This window comes from Cavia porcellus, unplaced genomic scaffold, assembly GCF_034190915.1.
Source record: "Cavia porcellus strain 051 isolate PalLab524CR breed Dunkin Hartley unplaced genomic scaffold, mCavPor4.1 scaffold_15, whole genome shotgun sequence".
Taxonomy (NCBI): Eukaryota; Metazoa; Chordata; class Mammalia; order Rodentia; family Caviidae; genus Cavia; species Cavia porcellus.
In genome coordinates, this window is record NW_026947498.1 from 46607026 (window position 1) to 46625488 (window position 18463).

An 18463-nucleotide genomic window follows, 5' to 3' on the forward strand; every position below is an offset into this window, starting at 1 on the left:
ATTTACAGAAGAAAAAAATGAACAGTAGGAAATCACTAGTTAATGGATTACATATTGCCGTCTTAGAAATAATTGTTCAAGTCACAAAATTAAAGCTTGTAGAGTGGATGTTCCAACAATGATACTGCAAACAGTTCTGTTCAATGATCCAATAAAACTCTGTGATATCATTTTTTATCTTATACACTTAAATATACATGCAGTTATATAGTTTAGAGCACTTTCTTTTCCTCTCTTTTGTATAATGACTATTACACATTTTGGGTTTCATTGCTCCCACGGTTCTTATTGCTTTTTTGGAAGAGAGTAAAACCAAATGTGACATAACAGAACAGAATCGGTCAAGTCAAAAGGGTGGACATAATAGATAATGTAAAAACATAATACAAGGTGATCAACAATGGTTACCATAATGCCTCCCGCTATCTCTAATAGAATTGCCTATATCACTAGTTATAATACAATTGAACAAAACAGTAAAGAACAAAACCGACAAAACCAAACCATTGGAGACATTGTAGGTGTTCAAAAGTAGATAAAAGTCAACGAGAATGGGCGTTATAATGAATCTCATTATCTTCACAGCTGATGCCTAAACTTTCGAACCTGATACTATCCAGCAAAACAGAATAGGGGAACATCAGTCAAAACAAGATGGTGAGAGTAATACAAGGCTTCAAATCGAGATAATAGAAAGTCAAAGTGGGTTACTATAATATATCCTGCTATTTTTTCCCTTTAATTAAACGGATAAAAATAAAAAAAGTAAATAATGGAGTGGAGATTGAGATAAAAGAGGGCATAACAATAAAACAGCGCAGATCAAAACATAACCATTTAAGCAGAATAGTGTTTCACCATCAGATAATCCCGACCCAAAAGTAGTTACCATATTGACTCTTTCCTTAAAGTCCTTGAGTACAACTTCATATACTGTAGCATTAAGTATATCAAAACAATGTAAAATCATTTAAGAGAATGACAGCATTACAGAGTATTTAGAATCGACTAACAGAAAATGAACAATGGTTTCTGTATAATCTCCATGTCTTTAAAAGGTTTTTGCTTATACTATCGTACATAATAAAATCCAATAAGATACAACCTATTTAGACCATTGGAGACAGAAGAACAAAAGCTAGATGAGACTTCAAAACAAGATGATACTAAATCAGTATTACCTATTAAGATGTCATTTTCTCCAAAATAGCTTTTCCTATCATCCAATCTTCTCTGTCTCATTTCTGTTGAGCTCTTTTTCTGTCAGTAGCTGTCAGTTTGTCTTCTTCATTTTGTTCTCTGCTCCATTCATTGTGGCCTCCCCGCCACTATTTCTGGATTCTTTGTATTTTTCTTTTTTTAGAATATCCTGCAATACTCTCTGTAGAGTTGAATTGGTGGTTGCAAATTCCCCCAGTTCCTCTTTATCCTGGAAGCACCTTGTTTTTCCATCAATTTCCAGGGACAGTTGTGCAGGATATCTCAATCTTGGCTGGAGATTATTATCTTTCAAAGCTTGAATTATTTCCCCCCACGCTCTTCGTGATTTGATGGTTTGTGCAGAGAAATCTGCTGTAATTCTGATGGGTGTTCCCTTGTAGGTGGTCTGTTTCTTGTCTCTGACAGCTTTTAATATTCTGTTCTTGTATTGAATTTCTGGAATTTTTATTATTATATGCCTGGGTGTTTCTCTGTTTGGGTTGTAGGTAGCTGGGGTCCTGTATGCCTCATACATCTGAGTATCTTTACCTTTTGCTAAATTAGGAAAATTCTCCTGGATTATTTCTGTGAGTAGCTTTTGTAGTTCACTTGTTTGTGTCCCTACTTCTTCTTTTATGTTCTTAATCCTTAAGTTATGGCTCCTCTTATCATCTTCTTGTCTTTGTATTATTGCTGTTTTTTTCTTTGTTATTTTTAAGAAGTTTTTCATTTCATTCTCCCATATTACAAGTCTGCCCTCCAGTTCAGATAGTCTGTCCTTAGTTTCTTTCAAGCTGTTATGCCAGTCTTGGATAGACTTCTTAGTTTCCTGGTAGTCCCTTTGAACCTGCTTCACGTACTCTATGCTTTCTCTGTTTTCTCCATCAAACAATTCTCCCCTCTTTTTCTGTTCTTCCACTCCACCATCTGTTTTTTCCTGGGTGGTGCTTAGCATTTCTCTAACTATTCTGCATACTTCTAGCTTCAGGTCGTTGATAACTTCATTCCTGAATTGGTCTATGAGGCTCTCTAGATGGTGCTTTATGTCTATTGGTGCGGTGTCCGCTATTGCCTGTTTCTCAGAATTGGGGGCCGAGGAGCCTTTCTTGTTGCTGCCTTTTCCCATATTCTCTGTTCCTTATATATATGCAAGCTTACATAGGAGGCCCAGCTTCCCTCCCTGTCAGCCAGAGCCTGATCGAATTGCGCTGGCTAGGTGTTCCCGCCCACCGGCAGCGCACCAGGGAGTTGCGGACTAGGCAGCCTACGCGGGAGTCACCCCTCCGGGCCACCGTCAGTCTCTGGGATCTGGGTTGGGCCAGCCTACTGAGTCCGCCAGCAGCGTCACGCAGGCCAGGCACTTTTCACCATTCCCGTCCGAGAGGGAAATGTGTGGCTGGAGTCGCCACCGCGCCCTGTTCCCGCAGGACTGCCCGAGCCCAGAAAGTCCTCCACTGGAGTCAAACTGTGGTAGAGTGTCAGTTTCTCTCACTCACCTTACCACAAGTCAGTGTACACCTCCCTGTCCGTCCTGTTTTCGACTCCGTTCGCAGACTCCCGTTCTCAGAGCTTCTGCGCGTCTCTCTCCTTGCCGAGCCCGATGTAGAGGCAGCCAGCTGCCGCGCGGCAGGAAACCCAAATCACGGCTTCCAATGGCGCGGGGTCCAGCCTCCACACTGAGACTTTTCTGTTCCTGTTTTAGCACCAGGACTGCATTCCAAGTTGGTTTCTCTCAGCCCAGTTCGTGCCTGAGTCAGCAGAGCATATCTCTACCGGCTTATGTCTCCTTAGTTCGCACCATTCCTGACTTCTGAACCAAGCCTTTCAGAGAGCCTCCGTAGTATCTGCTATCTGTCTGCCATGTTCTCCTGGAAGTCCCAATAGTGAATGTTAAAAGTGATTACTTGTGTTCCTGTTTTCCAGAAATTTTCAGTTCCCTTGTTTTTTCTGTACTGCTTTATATTTTTAAAATTTCTGGGGGTGTGATGGTGTATGACAATAATCCCAATCTTCAGGAGGCTGAGGAAAGATAACTGAGGACAACCTGTACAAAATAACAAGATCCTATTATTTGAACAAACAAACCAATCAACAAACAAAGAATTAATTTGTTTTGTTTTGTTTTGTTTTTTTGAGACAGGATCTCATTATGCAGTTCAGGCTGGCCTAGAACTCACTTTATAGCCAGGTTGGTGTTGAACTCACAGCAGTCCTCCTACCTCAGCCTCCCAAGTGCTGGGATTACAGTCATGTGCCACCCCTTTCTGGGGTCTATAAAATTTTTAAATTAAAAATTTCTGCTCTTGTTTATTAATGTTGCAGTTTTTTCTTACTTTCTTGTCACCTGTTGTTTTCCTCCCATACAGGGCAATGTTTATATGTACTACAAATTGTATGGCTTCTATCAGAATCTCTATCGATATAGTCAATCCAGAAGCAATAACCAATTGGTGGGTGAGGATATAAAGGTAAGGCTTTATTTAATTTGCTACTGTACTGTATCTTTCTTTTTCTCCTTTTAAGCCAGATGAGTCAGTCTAAAAGGATGGATAAAAAATAAATGCAAAACTAAAGATTTTACAAGCCAAGTTTTTACAAAACAGAAATGTTTATTTCATTCTACGTGTACTGAAAGGACTGGATATTCATGATAACTGTTACTGCGAAAGAACATTGCTCTTTACAGTGGTAACGTGAATCCTGTCCACATTTGGCTATCCTTTCATGCACTATTTTTGGGAGATCTTGTTTCAGTTTGGCTCAGTTGCTATCTATCATTGTCCTTTTTATAACTGGGGATTTCAATCCAACCTACTTGAGAAAACTGGACTCCTTCAACTGAATAAAGCCTTTGATTTAACCAAATATCATTTCAAGACCCAGGGGTACAAAGTTTTACTTTTGGTAGATGATATTTACCATGCTAGCAAGAAAGTTAGATGGAACTCTTATCTATATTGACATTATTGAAAATGATAACCACTCTTTTAAAAATGTATTCAAGATGGATTCCTTCAGCTAAGTCATCTAGCTATAGAATCACAGCCTGTACACTTTCCTGAATATAAATTTTACTACAATAAAAAAGATCTAGTGAATGTATTCCAGTATAAATTTAGAGTAATATATATATAATAGCTGATAAGAAAAAATTCCTTTCCAGACATTTTTATACTACATATTATTGTGATAAAAAATGCTTAGACAACCATATATGTACTGTACACATACATGTCTAAAACACAAAGATTTCTAGCCTAAGTGAGCCAGATAACTGGGGAAAAACACAGTGATCCATAATCTTGATCCATGCCAAAAAATTAGTGTGAGATGATTTACATTGCCAGTGTTCTCTCTTTCAAGATTCTAAGAGGGTTTATCAAAAGCATTCATCATTGCTCTGTCATCTTGTATCCAGGATGTTGAGGACTGTGCTCCATTCAAAGTGTCTCACAATGGTACTCCCATTGCTCCTTGCGGGGCGATTGCCAACAGTATGTTCAATGGTAGGTGATGTTTTCATATCTCTGGGATGTTCCTTTCATATCATTCCGATGTCCAGATTACCATGGCAGTTTAAGTAGCAGGGTTTTGCTTTGTCTTTTTAAAATACTGACCCATAGCACTGGTGTACAGTGTTTCATTTGCAAATAAGTCCTTTCTTGCCAGAAATAAAAAAGAGAAGTCAGTGAACAAAAGTTAAATGGAATTCAAGAGTATTTTTCAATAACTGGCTCGCCCTTGGCAAGAAAAACAAAATGGCCTTATGCGTGCAGCATCTATGGCATGTGAGCATCTTGAGTCTTTAAAAGCCCTGATTTATTTTGTAGCTGTGTCTGGTTCTGCATTTAAAAGGTAGCAAAATTGGTAGCTTGCAGATCTAATTTTTTATTTCTTTTCAGATACCATAGTTCTTTCATACAAACATACTTCTTCTATGTCTGTCAAAGTCCCAATGCTAAAGAATGAACTTACATGGTGGACAGATAAATACGTCAAATTTCAGAATCCACGTTTCACTGATCTTTCTAGCAAATTTGTGGGTAAGATTCAAATAATGGCTTAACAGTCTTATCTCTTTATAAACATTCTGCTTTTTTATGTGTGAGGAGATTATTGTGAGCCCTCTTCATAAATTTATTGACTACTTTTGACTTTAAATTTTCCCATTGTAGCTACTTCCATTATATACCTATCAGGATTCCCCATTTTTTTCCCCATTTATCATTAAGAAAAAAGCAACGTTTAAGAAAATTGATGTTTCACTATAATTAGTGTGGCCATCCCTCAAAGGGATGGCCCTTTTGAGATTAAAAGGGGGCATTAGAATAACTAGGTATAGATGTTTTAAAGTTTTCACATACCGAGCAATAAACTGACATCACATCAATAACATACACATTAATTTGACCAAAAATTATCTTCAAAAATGCAGTTCTTGGAGCTAGGTTGGTGGTGCACACCTATAATCTCAGCACTTGTGAGGCTGAGGCAGGAGAATCATCATGGGTTTGAGGCCAGCCTAGGCAACAGAGTTAGTTCAAGGCTGGGCTGAACTACATAGCAAAACCCAGTTTCAAAAAACAAAACGGAGCAGTTCTTTTGAAAATTAAAATATCACATATGTATACATTAAAGCAACTTTTAAAAACTAAAGTTATTATCTAAACATTTAACAATAATATAAGCAGAATAATTATTTTGGATATATATTCACATACTTTAATCAATTTCTTGGCTATAATTGTCTTCAATGTATGCCCCTATATTTTTCTGATGACTTTATTCTTTTTACTATGGTCTTACTAATTTTTTTCACAACATTGTCTGCAATCTTTTTTATAGTTTAATTTTAGGTTAATCAATATGAAATTATTGATACCTTCAACTGATTCTTCTCTGTTGTCTCTTAGTTTTATTGAGAAAGTACTCTATAGGATATCATGGTCCCATTATACTCACAATCAATTTTTCTAACTAGAGTAATTCCCAGTTTCAATTTCTTCATAGTTAGTAAAATATGCTAGTAGTTTAACCCAAATGTTCTCATTGGCATTATTTTTAAACCTCCCTTTTCTTTTATTTTTGATTCTTTTAAAGGTATCATTAAATTTAGACATTAAAAAATAGAAATCCCACACTTTCTCACTATCATTTCATTCTGGTACAAAAAAAAACTCTTTCCGATTAAAAAGAGAAGTGTTATCAGTAGTCACATAAATTGGGATATTCCAAAGCATAATTAAAGAATTTAAAAATTAAATCTTGTATACATTTTGAATACTCACTGTATAATATGTTCAATTATTCCTTTGCTCTTACAGAGGTAGACATTAGTGTCTTTTTCTTGTTTACAAATTTGGTGTCACTAATGGTGTATACTAAATCTTCAACAACTAAAAAATTTTAACTTTCTATATTTTAGAGATTTTTAGAAGTATTTTTAACATTTTGAACAAAATGCATCCCAAAGTTAGAGGATTCATTTACAGGAAAAGTTCAGGGTCATTACAGTATACATCATCTTATATACAAAAAAATTTCCTTAAAGGCTCAAACATTTCTAAAATTTTGGTCGATAAAACTACAAATAATATCATACTGATGTATATATTTATCATCTAGTCATTGTGGAAGTTTTGCAGTTCAGTTTGTGAATATACAAAAACATTTAGATTTGTACAACTGCCTTTCCTTTGATTAATAAAACATTGTCAATTCATTGGGTACAATGTGAATTGTGCATGTATCACAGTCATTTTTTAGGTGTACTTTTTCTGTCAATTTCTCAATTTACTAACAGCATTATCTTTTCTCTGATGCTGTGCCCCAACAACTATGCCCTTAAATTATCACCACAAAATCTAATAATTTAAACTTGATTGTTGAAATTTTTAGCTGAATTTGTAGTAATAGCTATTATAATGTCATAGGATTCTTCTTGAATGATTGACTTTCTAAATTTTTTGCTTTGATTTCATGGGAAATTAACTCCCCTACAATCAAACTATTATATCTTGCCCAGTTATTCTATTTGAAGACATTTGTGTAAATCTGGCTTCATTTAACCATTTATAAAGTTTTTTTGTGTGCTAATGAAGTCAATGACACACTAACACATTCTTTTTGGGTACCAAAAACAAAACAAAACAATTTTTTTAAAAAAGTGTAACTAGGAGGAAATCCATTTGATTTTAATGAACTCATGTTTACAGAATGATAATAAATAGACCTTTACAGAAGTTAAACCACTGTCATTGTATACAAGAGTTTAAAAGTTACCACAGTTGTTTGAAGCAAGTTGATATTCTTCAGCAGATTTATATCTTTTGATTTTCACGAAGTCATTAACATCACTATGATTCCCATGGTAGAATAATGTTGACCAACACTGCAAAGATCATAGTAACTTTCTTACGAAAACACTCTTAATTTCACATTAAACACACACATTCCATTTTTTGGTCCTTCACTGCTAAAATGCTTTATTAGTGAACCAAGAAACTGATACCAAGCAACACAATACTTGTATCATTACGTTGTATAATAAATAACAAAACCACTGTTGCAAAAGAGTGTAAGCTATTTCCAGCAGATTCACTCAATATCTGTTTCCCACACATAGCGTCATGTATGTATCACCAAAACTTTAATATTCCACATTTCCCACTGGTCCCACTGACCTGCAGCCTGGAAGCCTCAAACATCTTATGGGCCAAGACAGACACTATGAAACAAGCTGGCTACAATTCACATAGCAAGCAGGGGTCATAGGGATAGGTTTTATTATGTTTCGACGGGAAGAGTCTCAATCATGTATTTCATACACAATCACAAATTAAAGTAAGCAGCACATTCACTACACAGAGGATCTCACACCCTCTATGCTAATAATATGCCTGGAAGTTGGAAGCTGGATGAAATTATAGGTACACTACTTATGTGAAATACATGCTAAATTATCAAATAAGATTGTGGACCATAGAGATAAACTGGAACTGTCCTGGGCACATTAGCACACACAATCAATTTACCTACAACTGAATTGTTAGGTTTTGAAAGGAACTTGCCAGCATTCTTGGAAATCCAGGCAAATCAATTGGAATCCTTCACCTCTTTATCAAACATTTATTCAATATTAGCATGTGTCAGGCACTGAACTAAATGGTAGTAAAAAACAGGTGAGCATAAGATTGTTCTCAAGTGCAGCAGCCAGGAATTTAGCTCAGGGCTGTAAGCGCCTGCCTGCCAGCCCGAGGTTGTGAATTGGATCCCAATATCAAAACAAAAAAAACAAAAGATTGTTCTCAAGTGTTCAAGAATAGAGAGACAGACACTCACAGTTGTAAATGGGAAAGATGACAATGAAGGAGAGGTTAACAGACATGTTTCTGACACCACTTTACACCTTGTGCTTCCGAAGTTCCTCCAAAGCCCAAATCAACCTGGCTTTCCATCTTCATACTGGCTTGCAGTTCCAAGCCTCCTGCACCCTCCCCCTTATCAGTTCCTTTGTCTTGCTTCCAGCTTTGAACTCTCAAGTGCAGTGCCAGAGTGAAGATGTATATAAATCAATCTTCATGCATTTTTATTTCCTTGGAACATACTTCTTGAAGTAGAATTTCTGGGCCTCAATGTATCCAAAACAGAAAAGCTTTCATCTGCTCCAAACAAGTTCTTCACTTCTATGGCCTCACCAATGATTTCTTTTTATCATTTTTTGAGACAAGGTCTCATGATGCAGTTCAGTCTGGCCTTGAACTAACATTGTAGCCCAAACTGGCCTTGAATTTAGAGCAATCTTCCTGCCTCAGCTTCCAAGTGTTGAGATTATAGGGCACATGCCACCACACCCAGCTTTCTTTAACTGTTAATCAATCTTGTTTTTAATCTCCTGTCCTTATATTGCTAGTTAAATTAATGAGATTTGAAAATATAGCTGAAGAAAATGACCATTACCATTTTGTCATACCTATTTCTTAATCTTTATATGCATTTAATATTGTTAAAGGTATAATATGACTATAATTTTAATACTTTTTTAACCCTTTGAACCTATCATGAGCATTCCTTAGCCCTTTTTAATACATTTTAATGAATGTATACTTAGATAGCTTACATATAGACGCACTTACTTTTGTAAAAGTCTGATTTCTAGTTCTCTTTTCTCATGTATTCATTGTCTGTTCTCTAAGAAAAACTCAAGGAATAGATTATTTTCTCTGCCATCTCTTTTATTTTTATCCCTTAGGAAGCACAAAGCCCCCAAACTGGCCTAAACCAATCTATGATCTTGATAAAAGCAATCCAGACAACAATGGCTTCCTCAACGATGACTTCATTGTCTGGATGCGGACAGCTGCCTTTCCTACATTCAAAAAACTATACCGTAGACTCTATCGAATCCACTATTTTACTGAAGGCTTGCCTGCTGGTAATTACAGTTTCAACATATCCTATAGTATCCTTTTATACCCCTTTTCCTTTTTTTTTTATTTTAAAGAGGGTAAAATTAAACATAACAAAACATCATAAGAAAACAATCTAAGAAACACAGATTTCAAAGCAAGACCACCGGAGACCTTCACTGTCTAGCATATTATCTCTTGTTTTCTTCCAAATATTTGTCCATATCTTCTACACAGTGAATTCATACCAAACCAAATAGTACTAAGCTGATGAAGGCATTTTAGGTCTTCAAGGCCAGACAATAGGGAAGTCAACAATGGCTGCCATAATGTTTCTCGTTCTCTTCAAAATACCTGTTTATACCTTAACGTATGTTGAAATTAAAAGAAAACAGACTAACATCACTCTGTACAGAGAATAATAGTATTGCTAGGTTTTATATCATAACACTACATAATTAGCACTGGGTATCTTAGTGTCTCTTTTTCTTCAGAGTATCTGTTCATCATGCTTTATATAATCAATTCTTGTAAACTTGTTTAGAAGTTCTACACGTTTTTTCCAAAACATAAAATGAAAAAGACATATAAAACCACAATACTAGGTGATCTACAGTAGTTACTATGATGTCTCTTGTTATTTTAAATAAAATTATCTATATCATCAGGCATAATATAACTGAACATAGCACTACATAGCAATATTAATAAAAACAAAACATTGGAGACATTATAGGACTTCAAAAGCAGTTAATGAGCAAACCAGAATGGGTATCCTATTGCATCTTGTTGTCTTCAGAGTAATTTCCTTTACTCTTAGACTTGATACTATCAAGCAAACCAAATTCAAATAAAATCAGTCAAGACAAAACAGCAATCTAACAAATCAGCTTCAAATAAGATCAGTCATACTAAGACAGTGTAAGTAATACAGGGCTTCAGGTTAATAGGAAGTTAAGGATCATTACTGTAGTATAGCCTGCTGTTTTTGTGCCCTCAAATCTAGTATGAGTAGACAGACTAGAACAGAATAAAATCAAACTAAACAGAGCGATAAGACTAATGTGGCTTTTAAATCCTGATACACTATTAATAATGTCCTCTGCCTTCCTTTTTTAGACAATTCCTCCCCTTTCCCTTTCTCAAGGTGCTTTGTATATTTTGGGTCCTGCTAACTCCTTTAGTTTTTAGATTAGGGAGGCAACCCACTGTGGTTCTGAAACTTTTTACTCCTGAGCTTTATCTCAAGTCATATCCATTTACCTACAAGAGCTTCATGATTTTCCTTCCTTATATCTGAGTAGTTCTCTATTGTATCAAAGTGTTATGTCTTTCCAACCAATCTGCAGCTGAAGGGCGAGCTACCTCCACTTTTTTCTGGTTCCCTGCCACATAGAGCATTATTTTCTCATCTTTGACTTTCAGTCTATAAGCTTCTTTCAGGTTAATTATATTTCTTATGTAGAGAACCTTGATGGACTCTATCTCCTGATCCACTCTGCCTGTGTTTCTTATTATTAGTATACTGAGGCCATGTATGTTAGTGATTATGGCCAACCTTCTCTGCCTCATCTCTGCAATGCTATTTTTCTGCCATTGATTGTCTGTATTTCCCCTTCATTCCACTGTCTGCCCCATTCAGTGAGTCCCCTCTACCACTGTTCCTGAAACCATGATGTTTTCTTTCTCTCTCTCTAGAATGTCCTTCAGTATTTTTCATAGTGTTGGATTGGTGGTCACGAACTCCTCCAGTTCCTCTTTGGAAGCATTGTGTTTCTCCATTAATTTTAAGAGACAGTTTTTCAAGGTACATCAATCTGGGTTGGAGGTTATTTTCTTTCAGGGCTTGGAATATTTCCTCCAAGCTCTCCTTGATTTGATGATTTGTGTCAAGAAGTCTGTCATGATTTTGATGGGTTTTCCTTTATAGGTGATCTGTTTCTTTTCTCTGACAGCTTTTAATATTCTGTTCTTATGTTGAATCCCTGGGATCTTGATTATTATATGTCTGAGTGTAGATCTACTTTGGTTATATCTGGATGGACTTCTGTATGACTCATATGTCTGAATATCATTTTCTTTTCCTATGCTTAGGAAGTTTTCTTTAATTATTTCTGTAAATAGCCTTTGTATTTCATTTGTTTTTACCCCTGCTTCTTCACTGACATTTTTTATTCTTGATCTATAGATCTTTTTATCATCTTCTTGCCTTTGTATTGTTACTTCCTGGTTCCTTGTTTTTTTTTTTTTTTTTTGGCTTTTTTTCCGTTTTTATCGGTACCAGGGATCGAACTCACGACTGCCTGCTTTCAAGGCAGGTGCTTATGCCGCTGAGCTAAATCCCCGGTTCCTTGTTATTTTTTTTTTTTTTTTTTTTAAGAGATCTTTCCTTTCATGATCACACATTGCAAACTTGTCTTCAAGTTTGGTAGTCTATCTTTAGTTTCTTTCAAGCTGTTTTGCCAGCTTTCAATGAAATTTTTAATTTCCTGGTAGTCTTTTTGAATCTGTGTCATGTGTTCTAGATTTTTAAAATATTTTTCATCAGAGGTTTTCCTCCCTTTTCTGGGTTCCTGCATTCTTCCATCTCTGTCTTCTTGAGAGGTGCTTAGTATTCCTTTTATTAATCTTTTTATATCTTGCTTCACTTGATTTAGAATTTCAGTTTTAAGTTTGTCTATGACGTCACGAAAGTATTTCTTTATGTCTGCTGATGCTGTGTCGGATATTGCATGATTGCTGCACTGGATCTCTTCAGTATTTACCTCTCCTGGGCTTCTTTTCCCTGGGTCAGTGGCTGGAGGCTTTTTCTTGTTTCTTTCTCTTGTCATGTTTCTAGTTTCTTTCAGTAAAGTATACGGTGGAGGTCGCAGGCCTTTTCAGTATTGCTTACAGTTTTCTGAAGTGTGCTGGCTAGGGGGTTGTTGCCCTCTCCAGTTTACTGTTGATTTGTGAGATACATGCAGGGACAATGTGGGCAGGCCCCTCTCCTCTGAGCCAATCAACCAGTGAGTGCCTTCCCTACATTAGTCTGTGTCATGCAGACGTCACAGGTTCAGGACAGTTTTGTCCCTGGCTATTGGGTCCTGACCAGGGCGTAACTCAGCCCAAGCAGGTCCTGCCAGTCCTCTTCGGCCAGGAGCGGCTGACTGATGCCACTACAGTTTCAGGTTCAGTCCCTTCCTGTCCAACTCCAATATGTCATCCAGCCGGTCACGCCCTCCACGGGACCCAATTCCTAGCACTCACCATGGGTTAGTGCAGCTTTCCACATTGGTTCCGCTCTCCACTGCACCGCATCCTCCTACCAAGGGCCTTGGGCTCACCAACCCCGCGACTTCAGACTTGGTGCTACTGTGACTTCAGCATGACCGTGAATTGTCTGACTCCAGGGCACGCCCAGCACAGCATGGGACCGGCTCCAGTGAGAGTGCATCTGGTCCCAGCCATTCATCCATGTTTTTCCTTCCTTCCTTCCTTCCTTTCTTTTTTTCTTTTTCCTCAGTTTCTTCCTGGGTTGTGACTCCCTCTCCTTTCATCTGGTTTTCTCCATGGTGTTAAATTCTAGCATCTGAGTTGTTTTTCTCAGAGAGGCTCTCTACCCTGCTACCTATCGATCTGCCATCTTCCCAGGATCTCCTTTTGAGTAGAGAGATGACTTTTACAGAGTGCTTTGGCCTTTTGTGCTATTCTCAACTTGGGTTATTCTTTTTCTACTCCACACCAGAGGTTTAATTTTTCAATTTGAAGCAAGGAAAACTTGTAATCATTGCCATGGATTCCTGTGACCTCTGTGTCACCACTGCCTTCCCCCGGTAGCCAGTCTTGGGGAATAGCACCCCTTTTTATTTTTCAAGCTAAAAGAAAATCTGGTTAGTAGTTATTGAATCATTTCACTGTATTCTTCTTTATTCTCCAATCAAATACTTATACCAAAAATTATATTTTGTTACAGATCATCCTGCATAGGACTGGAAAATATTGTCCTCTATTCTCCTAGGGTCTTCACCTGGGACTACTCTAAGACAGATCACCAGGAAAAAAACGTACTAAGTCTTCATTAATACATGGGAACCTTTAAAAGAAAACTGAGTACCCAAAGAAGCAACCTAGCTAAGTGTTTATGTAGCTGAAAAAAGAATGGCAATTATGGGAAGATAATTAAAATTAACAATTAGTTTGAGTTTGTTTAGATAGATTTTTCTTGGCCTCAACATCTAGTCTCTTGTGATAAAAATGTTTCTTTTCTCTTATAGAAGGATATCTTTTTTTTAAAGAGAACTTTATTCTTTATTAAGATACCATACCAGAATTTATTGAAGATTTCTGTTGGGACACATTTGGAAAATAGAATAGCTTTTGTTTAATAACTTGTGCTGCAAAGAATAGAAGGGCATCTTTCACATAGGAGTTTTATCCCTTGTCTTTAGGAAAGAAATAAGTCAGAATGCCCTTCTTGCACTTGCTGCTTTAAAGTCCCTTTATGTCGGGTCCTGAATAGATCCTCAATCTCCCAAACAAATGTACAGCAAAGGCATAAATAAATAAGACAAGTGGTATGATTTTAGGGCTCCAGGAGGGTCAAAACCCTTTAGCTGAGTTTAAGACTCTGAGAGTTAAGATATAGACTTCTCTGAACCACCCATATTTATTAGGTCCAAACAAAGACTGAGGAAACTAAGGAAAGTGTGGGCAATGAGCAGGACTTTGGGAGTCATTTCAAGGATATCTCCAAGTAGTAAATCATGCCAATTTAGAACTGTCTTATCTCCATGATGACACGGTATGAGTGAGACTATAGGAATAATTCCTGAAACTGCAGTCTCTATTAATTAGTGCTGGAGCAAATGTGTCCTCAGCTGTGGCCTTATCTTTCCCTTTGAGGTATCTCTAGCCTCACAGACCACTGCAGGCCTCATCCAGGACTAGTGATTCATAGAGCTTCACTTACTATGAATCAGCTCCCGTCATCAAGCAAGGGGCTGAGGCTTAGGACAGACTCACAGATAAACATAGAAAGCCAATTAGTTAATTTTAAATCCTGCTCAGAGCTGCTTTGTAGTGGTCTCCAACACCTTTAGCTGAAAATAACATCCCAAAGAGGCATATTTTTGGGTGGCCTGTCCTCAACCTCGATTTGTCTCCCTGTGATACACTTAACAGTCTCAGGTAAAGTAGAGATAAGTACAGAAAGAGTATTTCTGTTCCAAAGAAAGACTAGATAACAATGTACCTAAAGATCTAAAACAGTAAAGAAAAAGAAGTACAACAATTAGCATGGGATAAGATGACGAATCATGAAAGTAAAGAGAGAAGAATCTGTTAAGAAACAAATTTGGAGTGTGGACCAAAACTAGCAGAAACTGAAAGAGATTGTAGAACCTTTTATTCTAGACAACAATATCACACTGCAAGGGAACCCTGGGCTCAAGATACAGAACCAGCAAACAGGACTGAGTGCCTTAATAATGGATGTATGGTCCAAGTTCAAAAACCAATGCTTTAATAAGAGATTACAAATTTTTTACTTAATTAAAAAATAGAAATGTGGATGAATTTAAAAGTAAAAAAGATTTAACTTTAAAATGACCTCAAATGCTATACTTACATACTTAATATATTAAATTACATACTTAATTCTAGAATTAATTTTTAAATCTTTGATTTTTTCCCCCCTGGCAAAAATCTCTTGGAGGCAGAATCTTTTCCAGTGTGCATCCACTTTTCAAACTTAATCCAGATTAGATATCAGAACTTCTTATTCAGTGGAACTAGCAACATGCCAGAGGTTGTTAATGCAAAATTGTTCACCTCCTTAATCTCATCATCCCCATGGAAGCTAAATGGGAAATTCTTGGAGAAATATGAATGATACATGTTCTAGTTCACTACTACATGCTTTCTTCTTTCCTTGCCTGGAGAAGGTGGGCGGCTGTCTTCATCTGACAGGGGAGTGGGCATCCTTTTGTACTACTTGGTCATTAGCAGAGTCTCTAAATCTACTTTATGAAAATAAAAGGCACAATATGCCTTTATTTAGATATTTATCAAAGAGTAAACTGTAGATTACCTTTTGAAGAAGAATTTTAACAAACTCTCTCAAGAAAACCTAAGTATAGACTGAAAGTTGTTAATAACTCGTCTCAAGGTGAACTTCCTAGCCCTGTCCACTCTGTGACTGCCTTACCAAAAAAGAAGTTATAGCTACATTCAAGAAATGGGGGAAGTCATGCACTGCTGTCCTCACAGTGCATTATAATAAGGCTTGGGGAAGAAAAGGAAGGCTGTGTTCCACATGAAAGACACTATGTTCTTCCTCTCTGAATGTGCTCTCTGTGATGCCTTCATTCACGGTCATGCTTGACTTCTGAGCACTCTCAAAACTAGATTTCTATTCAGAACTTTGGTCCTGATTTTCAGTCCTACACTTCTATTACCTGTGCAAACCTGACTGCCAGGCAAGAAAACCAAGCTCTTGCACACAGACAGTGCCTACCACTTCTAGGGGAGAACATCTGTCCTCGTGTGAGGGAAAACGACCCTGCCTTTCTAAAGGAAGTGAGAGAGAACACAGGCAGATAGGTTGAGGTGGCATCCCAGGGCCTGGTGACAATGAGGAATTCTGATGTAAAAGAAAAAGAGAGCAAGTTTCCTAAAAAAAGTTCCCTTGCATCGCTAAATAGCTTGTTGCCAAGTGATTTAAGACATTTTAAGAGCTTTGCTGGGAAATGTGTCTGTTGTTGCTATAGAAGCCTTTGTTTATTAGTTTCATTTCCAAAGGACACCAGATGTTTAAAAACCTCAGGCCACATGCATAATCAAAATGACATCATTAAAACACTAATGATAGCAAACCCACTTTAAATACTTTCTCCCCAGCAGCAGGGATGCAGGCCACTTCAGAACCCAAACAAATGTATTGCCTTTAGTTTTTCTACCAAAATGTTCTCTCTCTCTCTCTCTCTCTCTCTCTCTCTCTCTCTCTCTCTGGCCATCTATGTATTTATTTTGCTTCTTCACTGTCCTAAAAAAGTTTTCTCTGAAGTAGGAATTTAAACTTTGGCCTATGAGGGAGCTTAGTCTTCCCTTGGTCTCCTGATTTTAAAATAAAAATTTAGGTTTGCTGTAAAAGCTATCTATATTAACTGCCTTAGATTCATCATGAAAAATTATTTATTATTTCAGTACTTAGCTGTCTGTAAGTCATTCAGATCTACCTGTATCAGAATTTCTTTTGTAGAGTGCAGGCCTGTTTTTATTAAATTTTATTCTACCAAAATAGAGACAATTGCTTAATTAGGTTGTCCTATGAGACTTAATATTCAACCATTTTCTAACTACCAAGAAAGCAACTTTATATGGTTTAACCTAAAATATTTAGTATATACAGTGGTGGAAACGAGACATGATAAGACATATCCTTAACCAATCTTCTTAGATTTTCCAGTAACCAGTTTCGGAGGACAAAAATCTGTTGTTCTTTCCACGCTGACATGGTGTGGAGGTGGTTGCTTTTTCTTAGGGGTTGCCTATACAGTGACAGGAGCATTAACATGGTTGGCCTCTTTTGTTTTAATGGCCATTCACTTGACATGGAAAAGAAAGAAAGTAACTTACCAAGAACAAAGTCATGCCTTATGAAGAAAAGCAGAAAATCGAAGTCGACAATAAAGTAACAGAGACACAGATCTTTGACGTGGCTTGAAATGACTGAGATATTTCAAGAAGGGGAACTGGATTGACTGGGCAAATACAATCCCTGATAAATGCTTCTGAGTGGTCTGAGAAGGGCAGAAAATAGAGGAGGAATAGGAAAAGGGGAAGGCAGAGGAGGAGAAGAAGGCATATTTGTGTGTAGTAAACTGTTCTTGAAATGGAAACAATAAATCATCCTTGAGCTCTAAATTAAGTCTTGGCTATCTATTTGAAGTCCTTATGCCTGAGAGCAGGTGAATGGCCACGAACAACACCATTATGAGACAATAGTAAGTAACACAGGGATTCCTCAAATTCAGTGAAGAGTTTTAATATTAGTTGGGTTCAGACTGTTGACTGGTTGAAATTATTATGGCCTTCCCAGGAACAACTGCTGAAATGTGAATCAGAATGATTTCTGGAGACTGTTTTATTCAATGTTTTCTTCTGCCAAGGAACTGATCACACCCCCCAGATACCTGCGAGCAGGGAATAAAGACAAAAATCAATATTCAAGGTACAAGGGGACTGGGAGGAACCTGCCTCTAGCGGACAGGCACAACAATCTCCACGGTTGTCTCACTTTTATTAGCAAATGAGATGTACAGGGAGGATATAGTGTAGTTTTCATGAAACAGTGACCGTACTAGATTGGGGATGAGTTAAAAGAGAACAAGTCCTCCTCTATTTTAATACACCTCCAGTCCTTAGATTGTCTTCAGGGATGTTGTCTTGCCTTAGGAATGCTGCAGCTAGGAGTTTACTCTGCACAGAAGGCAGCATGCACCCTGTGCACAGCACACTTCTGTGTTCCTAAAGCAAGGTCGCACTGGCCTCAGGATCATGGGACCCCAGACTCATAGCCTGATCTCCAACATTCTTCTTTCTATGGAATCAAAACTCAATTTTCTCTGCTAAAAATAAGCAAAATAAAGGTTATGGCAGCGCCCTGAGCAATCAAAGTAAAGTTTCTTTAAAGTTGTCTTGTGAGCGGGAAGGAATAACTGAAAGTTACTGATACTCAGAAATTATGTTCAGCATATTGAAGGTACAAAAAAATTCTAGAATTTAAACTAGGATGTCACACTTTATAATACAAATGATGACATGGATTTATGATACCTGAATTATATGTGTTGAGGGAGCTTCTCAAGCTCTAT

General features: G+C 37.2%; 1 protein-coding gene across 1 annotated transcript in view; it reads left to right on the plus strand.

The window, feature by feature from the left end:
* LOC100721983 (cell cycle control protein 50C-like) overlaps window positions 1-17502 on the plus strand; it is a 35318-nt gene extending 17816 nt beyond the window's left edge. The window contains exons 4-8 of the mRNA XM_023564850.2: window positions 3567-3668; window positions 4619-4706; window positions 5103-5243; window positions 9452-9661; window positions 17047-17502. Of these exons, the coding sequence (XP_023420618.1) occupies window positions 3567-3668; window positions 4619-4706; window positions 5103-5243; window positions 9452-9661; window positions 17047-17249 (744 nt within the window). The 3' untranslated portion in view covers window positions 17250-17502. The remainder of the gene's footprint in view (window positions 1-3566; window positions 3669-4618; window positions 4707-5102; window positions 5244-9451; window positions 9662-17046) is intronic.
* The last annotated feature ends 961 nt before the right edge of the window (window positions 17503-18463 follow it).